The sequence below is a fragment of the Nematostella vectensis genome, chromosome 13 (genome assembly GCF_932526225.1).
Source record: "Nematostella vectensis chromosome 13, jaNemVect1.1, whole genome shotgun sequence".
NCBI lineage: Eukaryota > Metazoa > Cnidaria > Anthozoa > Actiniaria > Edwardsiidae > Nematostella > Nematostella vectensis.
In genome coordinates, this window is record NC_064046.1 from 11,459,117 (window position 1) to 11,481,437 (window position 22,321).

Here is a 22,321-nt window from a genome sequence, read left to right on the forward strand (position 1 = left end):
CCCAGAACCGACGGCTGCGAGGGGCACTACTCTTTGTCCGAGGGCATCTACTCTGTCTGTTCAGATTACCTTTGGTTTCAGTTTGTGTCCTCGCGTAACGAGTGTATCCGGTCAGCGGTACGACTGAAAGAAAATTGTGACAAGCAGAAAGATGATATTATTTCATTCATTCGAGCGGGAATTCGTAGTTTTCACCTGCGAGACTCATTGCCGACCATCTGACGTATAAATGATGCGTTAGGTATGGCGCAACGACAATACAATAGCTATTGTCTCTCATCCAATCAGACTTTCTCATTTCGCTACCTCCTCCAAGCACACCTCCAGCAGTTCAGAGTTGAGCGAAGCCACACACAACAGGCGGTTTTCGCCTTGTTTTATCGCTGATAAATGACCAAAAGAATTTGGTAAGGTTATTGAATGTCGTTTTTATTAGTTTGTGCAAATGTGGCTAGTTTTCTGATTTCAAGATCTTTCTCTTCTAAACTTTCTAGAGACAGCTTGAGATAAAGCATTGATCGGCATTTGACTTTTGTGTTCTCTCTGCAGTGTAAATTTTGTAAACTAGGCCATTTGTACGAAATTAATTATTGCTAGCTTCTTTTTCTTTTTCTATTTTCTTAAACTATAAGCTTATACTTAAGTTATATAAGATTAAATAACTTGTAAGCTTAATTACTCGAATATGGCATTTGCAAAGCAAAGGAACGCTCCAAAATTAGTCTAGAAACTCACATGTAATAAGTAAAAGCTATTTGATCTAATTTCCTGCATAAAGATTTCTAGCTTTAGATAATGCTGTCTTTTTGGTAATCAAAATGCCAACGTTATGTTAAAAACTTGACAGACAAACAGCAAAATGCGTCCAGCATAAGAACCTCCACAACAACGCACCAGTCACGCATGGAAATTGGAAGTAACTTCAGGAACCTGGCCGAGGACTCTGGAAAAGTCCGGAGTCATGTAAAGGAATTCTCTCTTGGTGAAGTAGCCAGTCACTGCACGCCTGACTCTTGCTGGGTTGTGTATGAAGACAGTGTGTATGATGTCACGGATTTTGTGAGAGAGGTACATTGTTTATTTCAGGGCCCTCAAATTTACCACAAATTGGGATGTGTGCATGGATAATATTTGCTATTTGCCCTCTTGATCACATTTCTTACTATGCATTTGTTTGTGGCTTGCACCACAGTCATCTGTTGCTTGCGTGATCAGAAAGGACCATTTGATGGCCCTTTTTTGTTATTACTCTCGAATACAGTACATATATCAACTTGAAGCCTGTTATTTTTACCATAGCATCCAGCGGGGAGTGAGATTCTTCTTGAGCATGCAGGTGAGAATATCTCCTTTTCTTTTAGTGATTCCGTTTGCCAAATGCAGTGTGAAGAAACTTATGCCCCTGAATTGAGGTTTGACTGAAACCACCCTTTGGACTCTACACTTGACACCCACCCTCAAGAGACTCAACACTTGACTGTTAGCCTTACTTGGCTAGTTAGTTTTCTTGAAAAGAAACGTAGAAAGGATTTAGGCAGTGCTCATAAAATACACCAAGGGGGGAGGGAAGATATTGAGGGGGCTCCGTTAATTTTTAACCACCAAAAGGAAGGGCTCTAAAAAAATCCTCTAAAGGGGAGTGGGGGGGGGGGCTCTGAATATTTTAGGAGCCATACTTTTCAGCTTTAATATCTTACTGATATGATCTAGTTTCTAGCACATATACAGATTGAATATTAAGCCAAATGGCCATAATGTTTGATACTCTTTCTTTATAATCCATAAAATAGATACTTCCAGCTTTCAGAACATAGCAGTTGGATTTAATAATCCAGCTTTCAGTATATAACAGTTGGATTTACCAATACTGTTTATTATCATTTTATTAACAGGAACAAATGGAAATAAACTTAATCTAAACAATAGTGGAGCATGCAAAATCCACAAAACGATATACATACAACGTTTTATATGTTGGACATTATATCCCTTTTATACAGAAAAATATTCTTAACAAAAACAAATTATACAATTTTTTTGGCAGAGGGGGGGATTTTCAAAAATTTGGTCAATCAGCTGATTAATGACAAAAATCTGCACAACCTGCACCATTTTACATTTTACACGATTTTACATGCAAAAAATTATAAACATATGAAGACCGAAACCAAAAGCTGTCAGAAGAGATGTCAGATTCTGAAATAATTATGATCTTGACTGGATCATCAACTCTGACAGGAGGGCAACTTTGCAGTATTCATTTTGCAGATTTAAAGACTTTTTTGTTTATTGAGGTCGTAAGGGGGGAGGCGCTGAAAATTTTAGGGTTCTGAAAAAAGGGGGGGGCACCTTTTTCTCTCGACTATCCCCCCTTCTCCCCTGCAGCGCTTCCTGTTTCTCGCTTTCTTTTTTTTCACAGGAATCAGTTTTTTTTGTCTCTTTCGTTTTCTCTTTTTGCTCTTTTGTTTGTTTATCAGTTTGTTTATCAGTTTGTTTATCAGCTCTTTGCTCAGTTACTTGAGAGCTTGCCCAAAGGTGTTTATGCAGTCTAAACCATCTGTTTGATTTGCTATGGTTCCTAGGGTATGATATCACAGATGTGTTCCAAGACACAGGGCATTCACAAGGTGCACTCAATATTATGACCTCCTACTACATAGGGGAGCTCAGCCAGGTATGTATGTCTTGGCTTCTCAATTTGTCAGGGGCGTGTCTAGAGAAAAACGCAGGGTGGGGTCCAGAGTAAGTCACTCACCACAAATCGATTAAGTTGAAATCCACGCATCCTTACAGTTAGCTCTGTTAATGGGTCACTAGATCCATCTTGGAACTTTTTCTACCCAACAATGGTGTCAACGGGAGGCGTAATCATCTTGTAACTTTCTAAAAAAAATGTCAAGTATGGTTATGGCAGTGGAAAAGACAGTCTAATGTAGGCAGTCCTAGGAATTGCAGGCGCGTAGCCCATGATTTGCTGAGGGACGGCGTGCACAGTCATAGGTCTCGTATGGAAAAAGCATAGTTTTTAAAGATTCCAGAAATGACCCCCTTTTGGCTGTCAAGGGGGGTGAACGTGTACCCTGCGCACCCCCCCCCCCCTTTTTACGGCCCTGAATTGGTCTTTTTCTATCCAGTTAAGGTGGTGATGGTCAATAGTAAAACCTGTGGGCATCACCATGGGTAGAAAATAATAATGCCCTTTCCTTATTTCAGACTGAGAGGACTTATAAGATACCATCTAAGCTTAAGGTACAGTTATCAGCATTAAATTTTCTTTGGGTAATTCATTGTTCAAGTAGACAGTGGTGACCGTCCTATCTTTTAGGACATAAGATCTCAAACAACTTCTATTCCTTAGGGGTTGTTGAAGGTTTTGTCCGATTCTACTATATCTTAGGGTATAAACGACCATCTGCTATTCCCTAGGGTGTGTTTAACGTTTTTTTTTTCGATTCTGACATTTTTAAGGGGTAAGAATTTTTGTTGACCACACCTAGAGTGCTATCCCTTAGGGTTAAAGTTGATTTTGCTGACAATCAACCCCGTCCGATGCTGTTAATGACGGCACTGTTTATTCTGATGCTGCTGCTGCTGATGATGAAGTATTGATTATCAGGGTTATGATAAATATATTGACAATGATAATGATGTGTCAGTGTTCCTGATAATAATGGAAATATGAGGTATCCTGGGTACCAGAGGCTCCAAGCTTCTTAGTTTGAGCTGAGCGAAGCTAACGAGCCTCTGGTACCCAGGGAAGATGTGAGGTGATGACGATGATTGAAATAAAGAACTGATGAAATGACTCTTTTTATCTGCAGAATTGACCAAGCAAAGGCACTGTTCCAGTAACTGCACTGTAGTTCTTACAAGCTTATGTAGATGCATAATCAGCATTTCTCTTCCACGCTACCATTTTGAAGAGTTTTCCCAGCAACACTCCTGTAGCTGTGCTTATTAACTGTTCAAGAGATCGTGAGCGTGCGTCGACAATATACAAGAGGGTGTTTTTGAGTTTTTTTTGCTAGTGTAAGTGTGGATAGTTGTTTGCAGGGTGTGTGCTGAGGCGGTAGACAGAGAAATAAAATACGAAAGAAAGTCATGCTCACGTACATGGGGTATTTGGAACATAAACAGAAAAAGGCTGCAAGAAAACGTAAGAAAAATGCCCCAACTCAAAGCATGCTAGAGCTTGCATGCACATCCGATTTTTTCTCGCTTTTCGTTCTTCCAGTCCTCCCGTGGAGAAAATTTGTGGGTTTGTCAAATCAAAAATTACTTTTACGAAAAAAAAAAATATACTGTGCACAGCACAAAATGAGCAATAAGGTTCTAATAGCAATGATTCAGTATTTGTCAGGGAACATACTTGCATACCTGTCAACCTCCGAAAATCACAAGGCTTGAGAATTTATAGGGGGGAGGGGTGGGTATACTCATTTTTGTGGGGGAGGGGTGGGTTTAACCTTGCAGGCGTTTGACTTATGGAAAGCTTTCATGTACAAATCCACTTATGGATCGCACGAGGGTTTTTTGCGCTACGCAAGTGAATCATCGTTTCAAATATTTTAATAGAAAAAAGGCAAAATGACGATTTTCTATAGAATAATTTTTCGGAAGCGATAAAAATCCCTAAAAAGCTGGAGATTTGGTTCTCAACGCGGGAGAGCGGGAGGAGGGGTCCAAAATCTTGAGACTCCCGCCTAATGCGGGAGAGTTGACAGGTATGTATTTGTCTTGTTCTCCACCTTTTCCCGATCAGAAGACGAATATATAAAATAATGAATAAAAAAATAAATAAATCAAAACGTTTATTTTTTTAAAAAAGTTCACATAACCTTTCAGAGTTGATAGACATTGCACAGGAAGCTCATTTCTACGGTTTGAATAAGAGTTAGAGTTGTTTATTAGCTTTGCGTTGTTGTTGATTAAGTGCGTTTGTGCGTTTGCTCTTGTCTACTTTTTCGGCGCCCGGTGCTTTCTGGCGCTCTCTCATTGGTTAGCGGTCTAACGGCCGTCTCGACTGCGAAATGGCTTTCGTGTCACGGCATACCTAGTAAAAAAAGACAAGGGATGAAACTCTCGCTAGAGTTTCTGCCGTTAGCGTCTTGAGCAGAGGTGGACGGAAGTGAAATGAGCGGAAGTGGTTTTAAAGAGTGACGTCACCTTTCAAAAACTCAACGGCAATAGAACCTGCAAAATCTTTGAAAATGGCTTCGGCATTCAGCATTCGACATCGTCAGCTGGTAAATAACAGTTTTGATTGTTGATAATATTATTTCTTCGCATTTTCCTCATAGCAAGGATTCAGGGCATAGGCACAGGAATAGGTTTAAAAATAGTAACAAAATATATTCCATAGAAAAATTCGAATAAAAGACAACTTGTAGAAACAAAGAGAAGTGTAAGACTTAGATATTTTTCTTTGAAGAGTTTTTCCCGCGTGTCTCAGTGCGAGCGAAACAGGCATGGGCTGGCGCGATTCGCTTATTAGTATGCAAACGGAAGTAAAAGGTGCTTTGATGCATCTACTTCTGTCCACCTCTGCCTCGGATGAAACGGGCAGAATAGAGCCAGAGAATAAAAGGTTTGCGATATGCATTATTGTGGGCTTAAAAAGACATCTATCTTCTATAGCTTTACGAATTTTTTGCCGATGAATTCGAGCTAAAGATATTTTTTTTCTAGGGCGGGTAAAAAGAGTCATCCCTTGTCTCTTTTTACTAGGTATGTCGTGACATGGAAGCCATTTAAAAGACGAGACGGCCGTTAGACCGCTAACCAATGAGAGAGCGCCAGAAAGAACCGAGCACCGAAAAAGTAGACAAGAGATACAAACGCACACACGCACTAAATCAACAACAACGCAAAGCTAAAAAAATCTAACTTTATTTAAGTCTTTCATTGCCATAACGCCCTGAGACGCCTGTAAAATATAGGTCCTCTAATTTTAGCTGATGATATCACTTAGATACTATTTTATCTGTGGTATTGTCTTAGAGCTAAGATTGCTAGTATAATAGTCCTCTAATTTTAGCTGATTATATCACTTGGATACTAGTTTATCTGTGGTATTGTTTTAGAGCTAAAATTGCTAGTATAATAGTCCTCTAATTTTAGCTGATAATATCACCTGGATACTAGTTTATCTGTGGTATTGTCTTAGAGCTAAGATTGCTAGTATAATAGTCCCCTAATTTTAGCTGATTATATAACTTGGATAATAGTTTTTATCTGTGGTATTGTCTTAGAGCTAAGATTGCTTGTATAATAGTCCTCTAATTTTAGCTGATGATATCACTTGGATACTAGTTTATCTGTGGTATTGTCTTAGAGCTAAGATTGTTTGTATAATAGTCCTCGAATTTTAATTGATAATATCACCTGGACACTAGTTAATCAGTAAAATGAAGATCAACGAGACCATTTTTGTTAACATTTATTTATTAACATTAAAAAGAATACAGAAAAAGAATTGTTAGCTGGAATACAAACAGTTTAATTGAAAAATACTTTGTTAACAAAGAATCTAATTTCAAGTTTCGCTATGTCAGTATCCTCATACAAGCCTGTCCACCAGATTATCTCAATTTCGCGGGAAATCCGCCCTTCGGGGGTGCGCACGATAATCGAGCTGCGGCACGTGGGTGTGGCCGACTTGGTTTTCCCTGCCCGATTTCGCGCTAGTTCTAGTTTCTGGAGTGGATCGAGCGATTCCTCTTCGTCTTCTTCGACAACTGCGTTTCCTTGCCAGCTAACGTCTTTTTTGAACTCGTATCCAGCATTTTCTATAAGTCTACGTAATCGCTCGATCTCAAACAACTTGTAAGAAATCCGCATAGCAACATCCCGTAAAACTGGTGGACGAAAATGATGCATCCTTTTTACACTGTCGGGCCATGGGCTCTTCAAGTTCGCTGATTAAATTCAATATGAAGGCCTTTGGTACTAAATTGAATTCAGTCTGGTCCTGGAGGGAGAAGCTGGCAATTTCAACCCGGTGATTATCGACTTCGGGAGCGCCGTCAACGCAAGCCTGGCTAAATGCCGCGTGCCACGGGCCCACCACTTGAGCCACATAGACTCATACATCGCCCCCGAAGTTGTTAACGGAAAGGGCAAGCCTTAACCAAGTAGTGATATTTTTTCTTTTGTAAAATGGCTATCTTTGTTGGGGCACGTTGTAATCTATCTAATGTAATCTACCCGTGATTCCGGCGATACAGCTAGCGACAAAGCAGTCGAGTAAGATGCGCCCTCAATTAGAAAGCCTGAAATATCCGTTTTCCGGATTATAGAGTCGGCTAACGAAACGGCAATAAATAAAAATAGCTATCTTTGTTGCGGCACGTTGGAATCTATCTAATGTAATCCATCCGATATTCCAGCGATACAGCTAGCGACTAAGCAGTCGAGTAAGATGCGCCCTAAATTAGAAAGCCTGAAATATCCGTTTTCCGGATTATAGAGTCGGCTAACGAAACGGCAATAAATAAGTTTTGATTACTAGATACAACACGCCTATTTACAGAAACGTTTGCTTTACTCGGTTGATATCAATTGCATTCTTTTAGTGTTTTGTTCATAAATAACGTTTTGTAAATACTGTTTTAAAGTTATAGAGTATTAAAATGATTTCTCCCTATTGTTGCTGTTATTATCAGTTTAACATTTACTTGCCTTGAGTGTAGTTATTTATACTTCGCTACTGAAAACTGTTTGACTAGATATTGATAGAAATATAAACAAGGACCCATTAGCGGTAACATTACACCCTGTGAGATGTCAAGCGCATAAAGCCAGGCCGCTCAAAGGTGTTGCGGATTTTAAAGGGTGTTTTTGTAAGGGTGGTTTGAACTCACCCTTACGTCACTTTTTTTCCCTATCAAAGCTCCTCATGAAGTGTACTATATCTTACTGACCTCTGCTCGCCGCTCGCCTTAAACAGCTCAAATCTCACTGTGAGCCTTGGGCTTCCTGTGGCTCACCTTACTAGATATAGATAATTATTGTATGGATTTCACGTTCCCATGGTTACGTCAAAACTCGATGAAAGGATAAAACCTTATAGCATCTGTTCAATTCATTTTTAAAACCATTCAAATTTGTGTTTGTTTACATTTCAATGTACAAAAATGTACTCTTTTTTTCCTTAGAATTTGTCACTTCACATGGACCATGTGTTTATTGCATATTATACTCTGTTTTGGTTAGCTAACAGGGAATCAATTAAGCCAAACAATAGGCAACACTGCACTTGATTTATGTATTGAAAATTTACATATGTCACTTACGTCATAATGTTAGACGCCATATTGTATGTAAGCTTTGCCAAGACTCCGGAACATTGCTAATTCCCAAAAGGGGTAACACTTTCCCATTCCCAAAGGATCAATTCACAGAAAAGCGAGCTGTAAATCTCTGGACCTCGCTCTGGAATCGTGGTGAGTTCTAATGTCTCTCGTTCGTTCTATGTTAGAGTGCAATCTGCATGTTTCTTTGTGTTAAATCGCTAAGTTTAGTGATTGCATTACGTGAAGAAACAAAACAAAGTATGATGCCAAAGCGGTGGGATTATTAGGCCAGCAAAAGAACACGGAGCTTTTTGGTGTGTTTTAAGAATATCCTTAGCCACTTTCGAATGCTGTCATAAACAAAGCTATCGACCTAATCATTTGGACTGAATACATTCAAACAATATATCTAAAGATGACCCGAGTATAATTAATAAAATCGAAATATTGAATACAAAGTTATACAAAATGTCACTTGGCTTCAAAACTATCAATGAGTACTCAATAATTCACGATTTGAAGTTTGTGATTCTGTGAGTTTCCTTGCCATTATTTACAGTGTTGTCAAGGCGATCAGGGTCAAAATATACAGCGCGCTCGGTCACACTTTAACTATGACTATTAAATTTAACCAAGAGAGCATAAGATATCTTATGCTCTCTTGATTTAACATAAACTTAAAAATACTAATACTTAACGCTCAGTCGCATCAAATTTATTAAGATTAGGAGTAAAATGTTACTGGCTATCCAAAAAGTTTCAGGATGAAAAATTATTATTGTTTCTTAAGGAAGAAAAAAAGAAAGCTTTACAAGATTATCTTTCTTTTTGCCGCACAGAGCAAGACAGGAAGAAATGGAGACAAGTCAGTAAATCTAGATGAAAGAGAAGGTAAAATGAACAAGCAATATTTTTTTATCTCCTCTCGTATTACACTGAATAAACCAAGCGTTCTTAAAAGGGGGTGATTCGGGAGAATTCACGTTTTCCTAATCTCTGCCTCACAAATTCTCTTTAAACCGTTTTTTTAATTCTGAATGCTTGTCTAAAGAGCTTCGTGGTCGCTTAGTTACTAGACATTTTTTTCGATCTGGATCTTTATTCGTTTTAAGCTATGAGACACCGGCAGGGGTGTCAATTGATGTTTTATTCAGACGTGTTGTTCTCCGCGGTCAACATTGCACCTGTATAAAAGCCCTTAAACCTGAGGGAAATGCAAATGTTTCACTCATTCAATGATACAATTACATGCCCAGATAACTAAATGTTTGTGTTAATGGTGTATTGGCTAGAAGCTAATCAAAAATCACTTGATGAAGTAAAGAAAGGCGGAATAACTTTTTTTTCTCTTATAGTTTTTTTTCTCTTCTAGATTTTTTTTTTCTTTTTTCTTTCTTAATAGTTGTTCATTTGCCTTTCCCCATACTTTCCGTTTTTCGAATGAAACACAGTAACACCCGTGTCGCCAGTTTTACGACTCATAAACATATTACCGGAAAAGAAAATGAAAACGCCTGTGGCTCTTTTACCTAGAATTAACTTAGCTAGTAGCTTTTTCCTATTTGAAATATTTTTTATTTCGTCATTTCGTAATTGGACGAAAAGCAATTATTGGTAAGGCTAATCTATGCGAAAATCACTCGTTCTATTTGCCATTCCTGACAACCCACTTCTCGAGGTTTCTGTTTACCATCTTAACTTCATCTTTTTGATGACGAGTTTCCTTGAAAAGAAGCCCCAAAATAAAAGTCTAGTTCTCTAAGAGGTTTATTGTTAGGACGCAACAAGCGGGAACTGATTGAGCGCAAGCGTAAGAAAATAGAAATTGCTTCCTTTAGGTCCATTTACGCATTGAAACGACGCGATTTTGACCAACGCCGTGTAGTGTACCGGTTTTTCTACCACAGGTCGTATCGTACCTTGCACGCGGGGAATCTCGTATACAATCGCAAATGAAATCACGCGTTTAACGCATTTTTATTCCTATGATTAGTCTTAAGCTTTTGATGCTTTGCTCATAGCTCTTCTACAAGTCGAGTTGGGTGCGTCAGTCGTTGGCATGTCGTAAAGCTGATTTAGACAGTACGATTTAGTTGTGTGCGATACTTCTACTCGCTCGAGTCGTAGAGTGTAAATCCGCCTACGATTCCGCTACGATGCTCGCCTACGAAAGTCGTAGTGCGCAATTCAGGGTTATGACATGTCGTAGACAGGTCGCATACGACTAAATGGTGTTGTCTGAACCGGCCTGTACGGTCAAAACCCATTTTTAGTCGTATAATACAAGTTTTGTCAAAATTGTATCGGGTATAAATGGGCCGAGTGTTATGGTGCGAAATCAATAATGTCTTGCATAGTCATTCTAGAAAGAACTAACCTTAATTTTTTTTTACCTAGACGTTACTATTATGGATGTTGAACCCTGTTTTGTCAGTTCAATATCTCAACAAGTTTCATTAAAGCACATAAACAGCCTGAGTGTCGGAAAAAGAGTTTTGCTGTCTGCAAAAACTCTCTCTCTCTCTCTCTCTCTCTCTCTCTCTCTCTCTCTCTCTCTCTCTCTCTCTCTCTCTCTCTCTCTCTCTCTCTCTCTCTCTCTCTCTCTCTCTCTCTCTCTCTCTCTCTCTTTCTCTCTTAACTGTTATTTATCTTTTTGTTTTTAGAACAACACAAACACGATGGCATCAGCTGCGGCAGTTCAGGCGACGAGAATAACAATTTATAAAAATGGTGACCCGTTCTCAAAAGGAAAGGATATAGTTATCAACCATCGATACTACAGAACATTCGATACGTTTCTCGACAATGCAACGCGCTATGCGAAATGCTCTGACGCAGTGCGTAAAATCGTTACACCACAAGGACGTCATCATATCAAAAGCGTAGACGACCTGCAAAATGGTGGGAAATATGTGGCGATCGGGCGCGAGGCGTTCAAGAAAATCGAGTACGGGGTGTCCCGGTCGAACTATAGGGCTTCAGTGAAATTTCCGCGCATGCAACGCAATCTTCCCCATTCCGGCCGCGCAAGAAAGGTTTACGAGGCGGAGAAATTCGCCATAAAGAGAATAAAAGTGTATACTAACGGAAAAATACTTAACCCCCCCAGAAAGATAATTCTCAAAAGGTTCATGCTTACTGATATGCCGACTGTTCTCGCGAACGTACAGGACAGCAACATTGAATGTAATTTTCCGATAAATCATCTGTATACATTGGACGGCAAACTTGTTTCAGAACCGTCGACAATTATTGATCATGGTGAATACGTGGCGGTAGAAAGGGGGAGTCGCTTCATGCATATGGACTATGGGCATACTGGCGTGTCCCCCCGGAATCTCTTGTTAAAGAAGTCCCCTCGTTTTTCCGATCCGGGGGATGCAAGCTTTACCCATAAATCTCCCAATAAGGTTTTCAAGGCTCCTAACAGACAAAAGCCTCCACTGACTGAAGACGACGAACCGCCTGCTTCAAAACCACTCATTGATAAACGTCTGATTTCCAAACAGGAGAGCTTTCAGAATATTAATTTATCGGTTACACCACCAAATGTCGGTGAATCACCCGACATTACTTTGCCTTCGATCAACAAGATCTCGAAAGAAGCAAAACAAACTGTTTTTAAAAACCCGAAAAAACCTCCAAAGAAAGTGGCGCCACTTGGGGAAATCCCGAGAAATATCGAGGACCTCGAGGAATCCGAAAAGTCATCGATTGCGCAAAAGCTGTTCGAAGCGAGCGGAATGAGGTCGGAATGGGGCGATATGCTCGTAGAGGACAAGGCAAAGCCAATACACAAAGTGACTAAGAGAAATACCGAGGAGCTCAACGAAGCCAAGCAGTCATCGATTGCCGTCAAGCTATACGAAGCTAGCGGAAAGCAGTCGGAGAGGGGAGAAATGATCAAAGAAGACAGAACAACAAGGGTAGAGAGGCTGATCGATGATGTTCCGGCAGAGGAGGTGATCGACGAAGAGATCACGGAAACCTTCGAGGAGAACTCCGATATTCTGATTCAAGAGCAAGTTCGTAAAACAATAGAATCCGAGAAGAAAAAGATTGAGAGGGAATTGAAGGGTAAACGGGTTTCCCTGGAACACAAAAAGCACACTAAGGAAAACACAGCCTCACCGAAAAATGAAGATGAAATTGACAATCACGGTGGCAAGAAAAACTCCAAAGAGAAAAAGAAAGCATTTGAAAACAGCTCACGTTCTTCTAGTCAATCAAGAAAGGATTCCGTAAATGACGGTGATGGACACGCAACTAAAGATGTCACCAAAAACGACGGTACGGAGGTTGCAAAAGGCGAGTCTGAAGAAGAAGTCAGCGATGAAGACGAGGAAGAGGTAGAAAATGACGACGACTCCGAAAAAGATGAAGTCAGCGATGACGATGCTAAAGATGTGACGTCACCGGAAGAGGAGCCCAAATCAGAAGCTGCTCTTTCGCCACGAACAGAGGATGAGAATTCGTCGCCTGTGAACTCACCTTCCGATGCCGATTCCCCCCCTGAGCAAGACACAGATGAGGAGCCCTCCAGTGAACCAGAAGCCCATGGTCAGGGGGAGGCGGGCAAGGCCGCCAAGCCGACAGCACGAGACAAAATCTCAAAGCGCGCAAACAAAAGCAATGGTAGCGTAAACAACAGTGAAAGCTATTTCTCGTAGGAAGGAGGAAATGGGTTGGAGTTTGGTGGAAATTGTGGACATTATTATATTTTATCGATTGGAGTTATTTACAGGTGATTTTTGGATCTTTTTGGAATGTGCATCAACATGGTTGGCATGGTATTTGGATTGCTTATTATAATAAGACCAGTCAGAGACCATGATGTATGGTCTCTTGTGACCAGTGAAGTGAACGAGGCTAAACGTAGGCAGATCAGAGAATCAACGATGGTTGTTGGCTCTATGAAAAACGTTTTTTTATCTGTATCGCTTTTCTTCGTCTATTTGTAGATATTATTGTTTGGTTGGTTTTAAGCACCGCAAGCGCCCTACACGGCGTTCAATTAAGAGCTTGTTTTCTAAAAAAGAGATATTCCCTCTGACATGCTATATTGTAAAACATATTTAAGTAATACATACGATTAACAACATAAAAAAACTATACCTGTCATGATATACATTCATAGTTACTATATATTCTAGAAATTACATAAATGAGAAATAAATTACTAATGAAAACGTATGCTATTCACCGATCATTCTCTCTTAAGGCGCGCATATTTGTGTTTGAGCGATTCTCGATTGTATCATGTGCATATCCGCATATCTTAACCTATTCCCGCTTGTGTTAGCCATAATATTGCCTTTGACTGAGATTCTTGCTTGCGTTTTTCCCATTTGCCTAGCGAAGCAAGCATCATGTTCACGCCCGATAAATTGCTCCGCCAACTGTTCCCATTGCAATTGCGAGAATGAGACCATAAAAAGGTTCACTGTGCTAAATTTCACTAATACTGAAAGAGTGTGCTCCTGATAACGTTATGATAATACTCATCTAGAAACATTGCAACATTTTTGTAGCCATTAAGAATTGAAATAGCTCGCCGGCACCTTTAAGGCTGCGATAAATTTGTTTTTCTTTTGTTCTCAATGAAAGGGGTGCGACGTTCTCTTCCCTAATTAGCCACAAACCTGCTCACCAACAACCAACCCGTTGTTTCTTCACAACCTCTTAGTAAATAAACTTGCCTTGGATTCCAGATTAATTACCCAGTGAAATAATAAAATCCACGGGGCGCCATGTATAGCGAGATTGCTTCCATTCCCCTTAGCAACAATGGTTCTACATTTAGACCTGTTTTGCCGCTACTACAGAAACTTTTGACGATAGAATTTTTTATGGTATCATTCAGGAAATATTTGGTTGATAAAAATACATAGAATTCGTTTACTTAACCAGCAAGGCAATGACGGATCTTAAAACAGCAGGAGTAAAAAGACAAAACGAGAAAAACCTACTCGTCTGCTTTCATTTCTCGTCTAAAAACAGACAAAAAGCTTTTACATGCTATGACCGCCGAGAAAATGTTCGGTTATCTACAGCAGTGCAGAAACTTGAACGAAAGAAAGAGGACTGTTTGAGAAAATACGAGGAAGAGATGAAAGATCTACAGGAAATAATTTACCAACTCCAGCTTGAGAAAGAAGGTACCAAGTATCGCATCTTTAATCGCTTTTAGGGCATTAATGCTTTCATGACTACAGTTATTATCATCGGTTGTAATTTGTGAGCGATTTTTGCCTAGAGAAGGTTTTTTCCTTATTTGGAATGTACATCCAAGGACAATTGACTCGAACCCTCCCCGGGTGGGGAGTCGTTGGACTGTCATGAATCAAAACTCTTGCTAAGAGAGGTTGTGTTTGACCCGCCTCCCCCCCTATACCACCACTGAACAGTTAGAATAGAGAGTTTTTAGTTTAACTTGTAAGCGGTTTTTCTTTGCCCTTACCTTTGCGAGGCATAATCATTTCATGATATTTGTATTGAATTTTTTTTTTGGATGAAAAAGGGGCAGTGAAAGGAGAATCGCAGCCTGTTTTATTTATTTTATTTTTTTTACTGGGGAAAAAAACGTCCCCAATGGTTCTGCTGAAAAATTTGTGGAGTCGAACTAGTTGTGCTGCTGGGAATATTTTTGGGAAAAAATTCCTAACTAATGCTTCTAAGTAATGGTCCCTCCTTGGAAAAAGGAAGGATTCTAATAGAATTTTTTTGTCTCTTGTCTCGTCTGTTTAGGTTTCCGTCGGAAGTAAGGTGACAATGTGGCTTAACCACCCCCCCCCCCCCCCTCCCTCCTCCCAGAAATGACTATTTCCTTTGTAGATATGTACTGGGAAACTTCCGTGATATTTTGCCGTCTTTCATCCCCAGGGGTGATACCACTCCAAACCCTCATTCTTGGGGATAGAAGCGGCCTTCGCTCATCTCTCGCTGTACGGATGGACCACGATATTAAGAGCATTCGCAGACCCCTTGCCCCTCACACCACGCAAGACGTGCCGTACAGACCGAGTATGAATTACAAGCTTCTGTCCAAGCCGCCATCATTGCCCCACCGAGTCAAGGCCGAGATCCTCAGGCGAGAGGCGGCAAGAATTAAAGAGGTAGAGAAACGCAAAGATTAAGATTAAGATGTTGTGGGGAAAAAACAAAGAGTATAGCAGTTAGGATCATAACTAAAATTGGAGGTATCAGTTTACTCCTTATTATGCAAAATGGCGGCCATAGTCGCAGCGAGAGAGCCACGCAGAAAACGTTCTTCTGCCGGCCGAATAATACTCTTACCTATGATTTATTGCGTTTACTGCATGCTAGAGGAACCCGGACGCCATTTTGATAAGAGAATCAGTGCGATCGTGGCGAGAAAATATTTATTTCAAGATTTACGGCGAAAGTCACTCAAAATTTCGCCCTCATGTGCGCACGATCGATCAGAGAAAGTTGGGATTTTCGTTAGGTCCGGACGGTGTCAGCAAAAAAGGGAATACATCGGCAGAATCTACAATAGTTTGTCATCATTTTGATGCTTTGAACAAGCGAATACCTTGTGGGTAACCCATGGGTACCGCGCCATTTAGTTTTTGTTTACGTTTTCGCAAGTGACATGCCGTATCATGGAATCTCACGTCCGGTACCTGAGAGCGTGTTTGAGGTAACTCGCATACATCAAAGTCGCAGAAGAAAGGTAGCTGACTAAAACAAGCAAGAAGCAGAGTTGTGGTAAACTTTTGTTGTCTTGTCTTTTCGTTTTGGTTGGGGTGCTACAGTAGCAGTTGCTAAAAAAGATAATCGATGAACTTAAAAGTGACTGGCCTCGTGAGCACATGAGTATATGCAGGGGTGTTTTCTCGGTCGATTTTTACGTAAAAAGTATCATTATGAAGCTAAAATCGTGCTCTACCGGAATCCCATGAAAGGCATTTCAGGACCTTACCTAGTTTCTTGCCCATACAAATTTATACGAAAAATGACTGATATTCAAGAGCCCAACATACCCTGGTTTTTCCAACCAAACGACATATGATGCATATCAGTATAAAGATCTACTCTTGCTTAACATGGGTCCTGTGAAAGGCTGTTCGAAACTAAAGCGTTAGTTAGTTATGACAGTTTTAGTCGTGCGCCTTGACGGTCATTTCGCCATTTTCTCTGTATTTGAACCTCCCGCCGGCTAGTTAATGAGGTAACGCGCCAGTGATTTCTGTCTTTTAATTTATGGCATACGGAAATGTCCAGTCATTCTGCCCTATGATTTATCTGGGATATTTTTTCAAGGGATATGCTATTGAGATACATGACAAGCGGAATTTTCTGCAGTATGCAGAAAAAAAATCATTCTATACCTATCTTAAACTTATTTTACGTAAATCCAGTGCATGATGTTTGAGTGGAGACTGCCAAATATACAAAGCAATTTCTGCCGTATTCTCTTTGGCTTGGTATAAAGATACATCCCTACATTTAAAGACTTCTGCATGGAAAGGAATCAGAAGTTTAGTGCTTATACATCAAACCCCTGTTATCTATTGTTTTATAGGATGAGAAGTTCGTGTAAACTAAGTTGCACCTTTTAGTGAAGCGGACAGAATTTCTGTTCAAAAGAAGAGAGTTCATGTGGGTGTAATTGACAATTGATCATTCAGTTATATTATTTTGTAATTTTCAAAACATTGTCAGGCTAAAATGGGATGCCTGATTTGATATCAAAAATATGATTTTTAATGTTCGAAAATGATTCTGTCTGTTGTTTTCTGTAGGGCTTTCTCTAATGAACACACCCATACAGATCCAGATCCAGACAGATCCAGATGGGTGATTTTCTTCTAAAGACATCATATAAGTTAACTGTCACCAAATTTTTCTCATGACGTCTTAATGCTTTGGAGTATTTGGAAAGGGGTTGTTGGGTTGGTTTTCTGGAGATGATGGTGGCTAGCTTTAATTTCTGGTGCACACTTGCAAAGCACAGGATCACATAATTCCCCACTAGAATACGCAAAGTAAATTAGTGGCATAAAATAATAGAAGCAATGCAATCTCAGCATATTACATTCAAAATCATTATCATTTCTGCTGCTTTACTACACTTTTAGGCCAAAATAATGCAGAATTGTTTCTAGTGTGCACAAGACTTGTAAAATTTAACAATATTCATAAATTTCAGTTAGTTGACATGACAAATGAAATTTCACCAGAAGGGGAAGTTATACCAGGAAAGTATATGGTTATACAATTACACACATTGGTTATAAACACGGAGGGTTGACCAACAATTTAGGAAAGTACTAAAAACTATTATTTATTGCTTAGCACCTTGGATTTCCTTTAAAAATTCCTGTTTATGCTAGAATACATGGGTTGTGTCCAAAAAAATAATAACACCCTTCTAATTCTAAATACTGTCACACTTGAAAATCTATAGTCAACACCCTGATGATAAAGAATTAAATTATGAAAACTACATTTTGGGTGGACTAAGAAAGATAAGATTTTGAAGAAAAAAAAATTTACGTGTCCAGTGGAGTACAATGACTGTGGTCACACAAGTAAACTTGCACCCAGAATAGGTTGTTTAAGTTTAAGCCCCCCCCCTCTCTCTCTCGCTTATTTTTTTTATAAGTACTTATATTGTTTGATACATTCACTGTACGCTGTTGCATTTCGATCACACGTGAAACTTTTGAGAAAATTAAGTAAAGTCTATGTACAATCTCCGGCTTTATAGTAGACCCCTGGTATGAATTAACTGCTTTAAAGAACAGTTTAAAATAACTTTAATACCTCGTGATTTAGATAGAAGAACAGAGGGGAAAAGTTAGAAACTCTCGATTAAATTTTGTATCAAGTAAAACTTTTTACACTAGTGTTTTAGTTGCTGTACTTAGCTTATTACAACGCATTAGCATCGAGTCGACAGTGCTTTCTGGGTGTTCATCGTTTAGTCAACTATAAGTGCGTGTTTTTCGATATTGATGGTGGCATTTTATTTTCAGGGTGTCAAACAGCTTCAAAGAATTTCAAGTGATAGCCTGGCATACAAAAACCAAGGGGGAGGGGATGGGTACTTTGCTGTGATTGGATAATTACTTTATTTACAAAATGCCTCCAATTTTAGTTATGATCCTATTGTATAGAGGAACTAAGAAAGAGACAAATAAAGGGTTTTGAAGATCAGAGAAACCCTTTAACCCTTTAAATAAAGGTTTTGCATTCATGTTAAAGCGGCAAGATGTGTTTATTTAAAGTTTCTTCGAGATGTGAAAATTTAGAGTGTGGATAGCCTGATAAATTCGTTATTTTCTTACAGATGAATTTCAAAGCGCGTGACACGGCCTACTATTTGGAAGATGCAGTTGGGATATTTACTCGTCTAAGAAAGGGCGCAGAAACGAGGGCAAGGATGGAACAATGGTAAAAATATGCGTTCTTACCCAGGTTCTGATTGGGTTTTCTGTGGCTAAGCTCGTCGAGCACAGGAAACCCGGTTTGAAGGCCTGGGACTAGGCTGAGATACTTCTACTTGAGTCCTGACCAAAGGAGACTTAAGTTACCGCCAGTTATATCTTGCGTGGGTTTTGGGCCATCTCGCATTGGATGGCGAAACTATACGCAAGATGGCCAGAAAAAGTTGCGACAACCTGTTTTCAAATTCGAGGAAAGAAGTCAACATATTTTTAAGATAGTCTAACGTAACTTGCGTTTCGTTTAGCCAGAGATTGGTGTCTGTTTATTACTCTAATTCCCTTATCTACTTACTCTCGCTATTACAAACCAGGGGAGTGTCCAGTGGGAGGGGATCTGATGGGTCCGGACCCCAACCTCCTCATGTGATGAGTGGGGCTTGACTCCGGTTGGCCCCTTCCTTGGTAATAAGCAGAAGACGGTTAATTCTATGTATGTATTTGGATAGAAAAAGAGCCGATTAAACTGATCCGTGGTCAATGAAGTACCACCCCTTCAGACACGCCCCCGAAAGATATCAAATTCCAGCCTTTGTCTAGCTCTAGGGGGAGTGCACATTAACACAAGTTGACCGTTGTTGATCTTTCTACAGCCTGATAACCCAGCCACCGGTGAGGGGTTCTTGCCAACATACCGACAAAGCACCTACAAAAAATGTTCCGATTCGAGACCGGTCGTACACTGATCCCGGCACACTGAGGCTTGTGGGAAGACGCGACATGGGGGCATTCCTTCAGCGGAAACTAACGCGTATGAAGACATACGACGGATCGCGTTTTGTCAGACAAAGAGTTGGGGCAGCAAATGAAGACACTGGAATGATCAAGCAAGAGGAATTTGCACATATGAAAGTGTTAGAGGTTAAAACAGCAGTCACGGAGGAGAAGGAGAAAGAGAAGGAGAAGGAGAAGAGAGATCCACTGCAGGGTTGCCATGACAATGACCGCTATGTGGAGGCTATAAACAAGCAAGAAGTCACAGGAGTTGATAGAGGCGAAGAGATTACAGCCGAATACGAGGATCGTCATCTCGGGTTAAGGCGTACAAGCACGCTGCTTTCTAATCGCAATTGCAGGTCTGGTGTTTCTCTTCATGAATTTAACGAGGAAGACCAGGAAACGGTTCGGGAAGAAGCAAATATGAGTCGAGCAGAAACGAGGATGAGCCGTGCCAGCACGAGGATGGCCCGAGAAGATACGAAATTGAGCCGAGCAGAAACGAGGATGAGCCGTGCCAGCACGAGGATGGCCCGAGAAGATACGAAATTGAGCCGAGAAGACACGAGGATGAGCCGTGCCAGCACGAGGATGGCCCGAGAAGATACGAAATTGTGCCGAGAAGACACGGGAGTGGGTCAAGACGAAACTGAGATCGGCCACGAAAATGCTGGAATGAGGGGCCAATCTCCGGCTAGCAGCGGGCCAGCCAATATCCCTGTAAGTTGCGCACCCCATATAGTTTCATGTTAAATACAAAAAATATATACAAAATATATGTAGCACGGTTATGCATTATGGCTGCCATGTCAAGATCAATTTTCCTGCGATTCCTAGCAACCCCACATGGTACATAAACTCTGTCAAAGACATTCTTTCCTTATCCTAAAAGGATAGATTCTTTATTGTATAATCTCATACCAAATTTTTATGGTTCCAAAAATAAATGCGCGCGCCACATTTTATTCCGGGACGAGTTAGCGAAACTGTTCGCCATAACATTTAATGACGGTTTTTCTTTTAGATTGTTAACTGGGGCGGCAGTCCTAGGCGACGGATGTCTCTGGCTGTGAGTGCTCTCATGGGGAGGGACCCTTATCAGCTAACGTCCAAATCTCAACGACGGAAGTCAGTAGCCGCTACAGGTTCCGATAGGGGCCCACGATCACCTTGCCTATTCCCGGGGCTAGCCGAAAGCAACGAGTTGACAAGTAGAGCCAATGGAGAAACGGGCCAAGACGTTGTCAATGAAGAAGAGGAGATCAACAAGGGAACATCAAAAAAAACGCTAAACGGACAGAGACGAAAAAGTTCGGTTAGTTTGAGCACAACAAAGCTCCAGGAGTTGATCACAGAAAAGATTATTAACCAGGTGACGCAGAGAAGGAACAGTATATCTTCTAATCAGAAAACATTTATGCTGAAGAAATACGAGCGCATGCTCAAAACAGAGCTTGGGACAATTGAAACTGCTCCCGAATGCGACTCTCCAGACTTCGGCAACACGCCATTTATGCGTCCGATGCGACGACTCAGCTCCGAAGATGGGCCGAACAATGATGGGTCGCTGCGAAGGGGATCCGAATATCATTCTAGTTTGATTCAAATGCAGAATCAGGCGAGTCGTTTGCAGAAGACGTTTGACTTTGAGGAGATCGAGGAGGAGAATGTTGAGGTTATTATGCAGACAAAAAAGCAGGACCCGGGATCTTTTACTGGGGCTGGATCGGTGAGAAAGAAGAAAAAGAAGCCCGTGAAGAAACTGGAAAGTAGTTCATGAAGGGAAAACTCAAGTGATCGAGGTAGATGTAAGACGGATGATAGCAAATAATCCGGCTGAACAGAAATATAGAACCGGTTAGATAGGTTACTCAAGTTGAACAAGATTTAAGGAGTAGCTGGTCATTCAGGCTGAACAGGAATACAGCCCAACCATTTGCCTTTTACTGTAAGCACAGAATTTTAGGGGACCATTCGGCGGGGCCCTATTAGGGGAAGGTGTGCTGAGCTGTCCCCTTTATACTACTAGTCTTTTACAGTTTTATCACTATAAAGCAGTCGACCTCCCAACAGTGATAGGATGGCCGCTTGATGGAGGTATCCAAATACAGTACTTTAGAAATAATTAGCTTTTACTGGACATTGCGAGCTGGTGAAGAAAGTGCTGGCCACCGGTGCCATTGTATATTCAAACAAACTAATATAATGTGACGGATTTTAGGCTGTGCCTGTACAAATTAAAAACGATAATAAGGGTATCAATGACTGAACAAAAACTGCCTAGTCTGCTTCGCAGCCGTCATGACCTGTCACACAAGCCGTCATGACCTGTCACACAAGCTGTCATGACCTGTCACACAAGTTGGCTACGACAGATACTACGACGGCTTTAAAGAGGGCTAGTTTACAACAACAATTAGTGTACAAGGATAGAAAAAAGTGTATTTACTCGTCCTTTTTTGTAGAATTACATTAATTTGGAATTTCATTATACACCTGTTTCAATGAAGGTTGCACCCGTGAATCAATGTATCGTAGCCCGCAGTGGTTCATGGGTAACGAATAAATGGCTTAATCCTGATCTCTGAACCGACCGTTTAGAGGTTCGTAACCAAGAATGTAAAAGCTTTCTTAAAGCCGCATTGTCACCAGTTTACTTTCGGAGGTCCGACGGAAACCTCAACAGTTAAAAGACAAAAGAATTTATTAAAATCCGAGATATTTAACAGGCCATCCGCTCTAAATTATCAATCACATACTCAAAGAAACTTTCAATAGACACACTGCTTTCAATATTTTGAAATATTTTTTTGCGTTTTCCGTTAAAAATCATCGGAT

At 40.5% G+C, this 22,321-nt stretch overlaps 3 protein-coding genes across 5 annotated transcripts; all 3 read left to right on the forward strand.

The window, feature by feature from the left end:
• Positions 1–73: 73 nt before the first annotated feature.
• LOC5519409 (cytochrome b5) lies at positions 74–4,808 on the forward strand. Its single transcript, XM_001639270.3, has 6 exons — positions 74–407; positions 848–1,068; positions 1,300–1,336; positions 2,583–2,674; positions 3,214–3,249; positions 3,822–4,808. Exons 2-6 carry the CDS (start codon positions 904–906, stop codon positions 3,825–3,827), a joined length of 336 nt encoding a protein of 111 aa, XP_001639320.1. The 5' UTR covers positions 74–407; positions 848–903; the 3' UTR covers positions 3,828–4,808.
• Positions 4,809–8,286: 3,478 nt separating this feature from the next.
• LOC116603321 (protein starmaker) lies at positions 8,287–13,487 on the forward strand. Of its 3 annotated transcripts, none has more exons than XM_048720821.1 (3): positions 8,287–8,444; positions 9,085–9,185; positions 10,958–13,487. In XM_048720821.1, exons 2-3 carry the CDS (start codon positions 9,174–9,176, stop codon positions 12,962–12,964), a joined length of 2,019 nt encoding a protein of 672 aa, XP_048576778.1. In that variant the 5' UTR covers positions 8,287–8,444; positions 9,085–9,173; the 3' UTR covers positions 12,965–13,487. The 3 variants fall into 3 exon arrangements, with proteins under 3 accessions (XP_048576778.1, XP_048576777.1, XP_048576779.1); XM_048720820.1 differs by having other exon boundaries at positions 9,134–9,185; XM_048720822.1 differs by lacking the exon at positions 9,085–9,185.
• A 1,639-nt stretch (positions 13,488–15,126) lies between these two features.
• Positions 15,127–22,170, forward strand: LOC116603298. Its single transcript, XM_032364315.2, has 4 exons — positions 15,127–15,409; positions 18,613–18,716; positions 19,360–20,203; positions 20,508–22,170. The coding sequence occupies exons 1-4, from the start codon at positions 15,131–15,133 to the stop codon at positions 21,261–21,263; spliced, it is 1,983 nt and encodes a 660-aa protein (XP_032220206.2). The 5' UTR covers positions 15,127–15,130; the 3' UTR covers positions 21,264–22,170.
• The last annotated feature ends 151 nt before the right edge of the window (positions 22,171–22,321 follow it).

What these genes read in the sequence shown, in the direction of transcription:
- LOC5519409 (XM_001639270.3), top strand. Translation starts at nt 904, where the DNA reads ATGGAAATTGGAAGTAACTTCAGGAACCTGGCCGAGGACTCTGGAAAA. An exon ending in TCACGGATTTTGTGAGAGAG is followed by an intron (nt 1,069 to 1,299) that starts GTACATTGTTTA and finishes TTTTTACCATAG; the next exon opens with CATCCAGCGGGGAGTGAGAT. An exon ending in ACATAGGGGAGCTCAGCCAG is followed by an intron (nt 2,675 to 3,213) that starts GTATGTATGTCT and finishes TCCTTATTTCAG; the next exon opens with ACTGAGAGGACTTATAAGAT.
- LOC116603298 (XM_032364315.2), top strand. Translation starts at nt 15,131, where the DNA reads ATGTACTGGGAAACTTCCGTGATATTTTGCCGTCTTTCATCCCCAGGG. An exon ending in AGGCGGCAAGAATTAAAGAG is followed by an intron (nt 15,410 to 18,612) that starts GTAGAGAAACGC and finishes ATTTTCTTACAG; the next exon opens with ATGAATTTCAAAGCGCGTGA. An exon ending in AGGGCAAGGATGGAACAATG is followed by an intron (nt 18,717 to 19,359) that starts GTAAAAATATGC and finishes ATCTTTCTACAG; the next exon opens with CCTGATAACCCAGCCACCGG.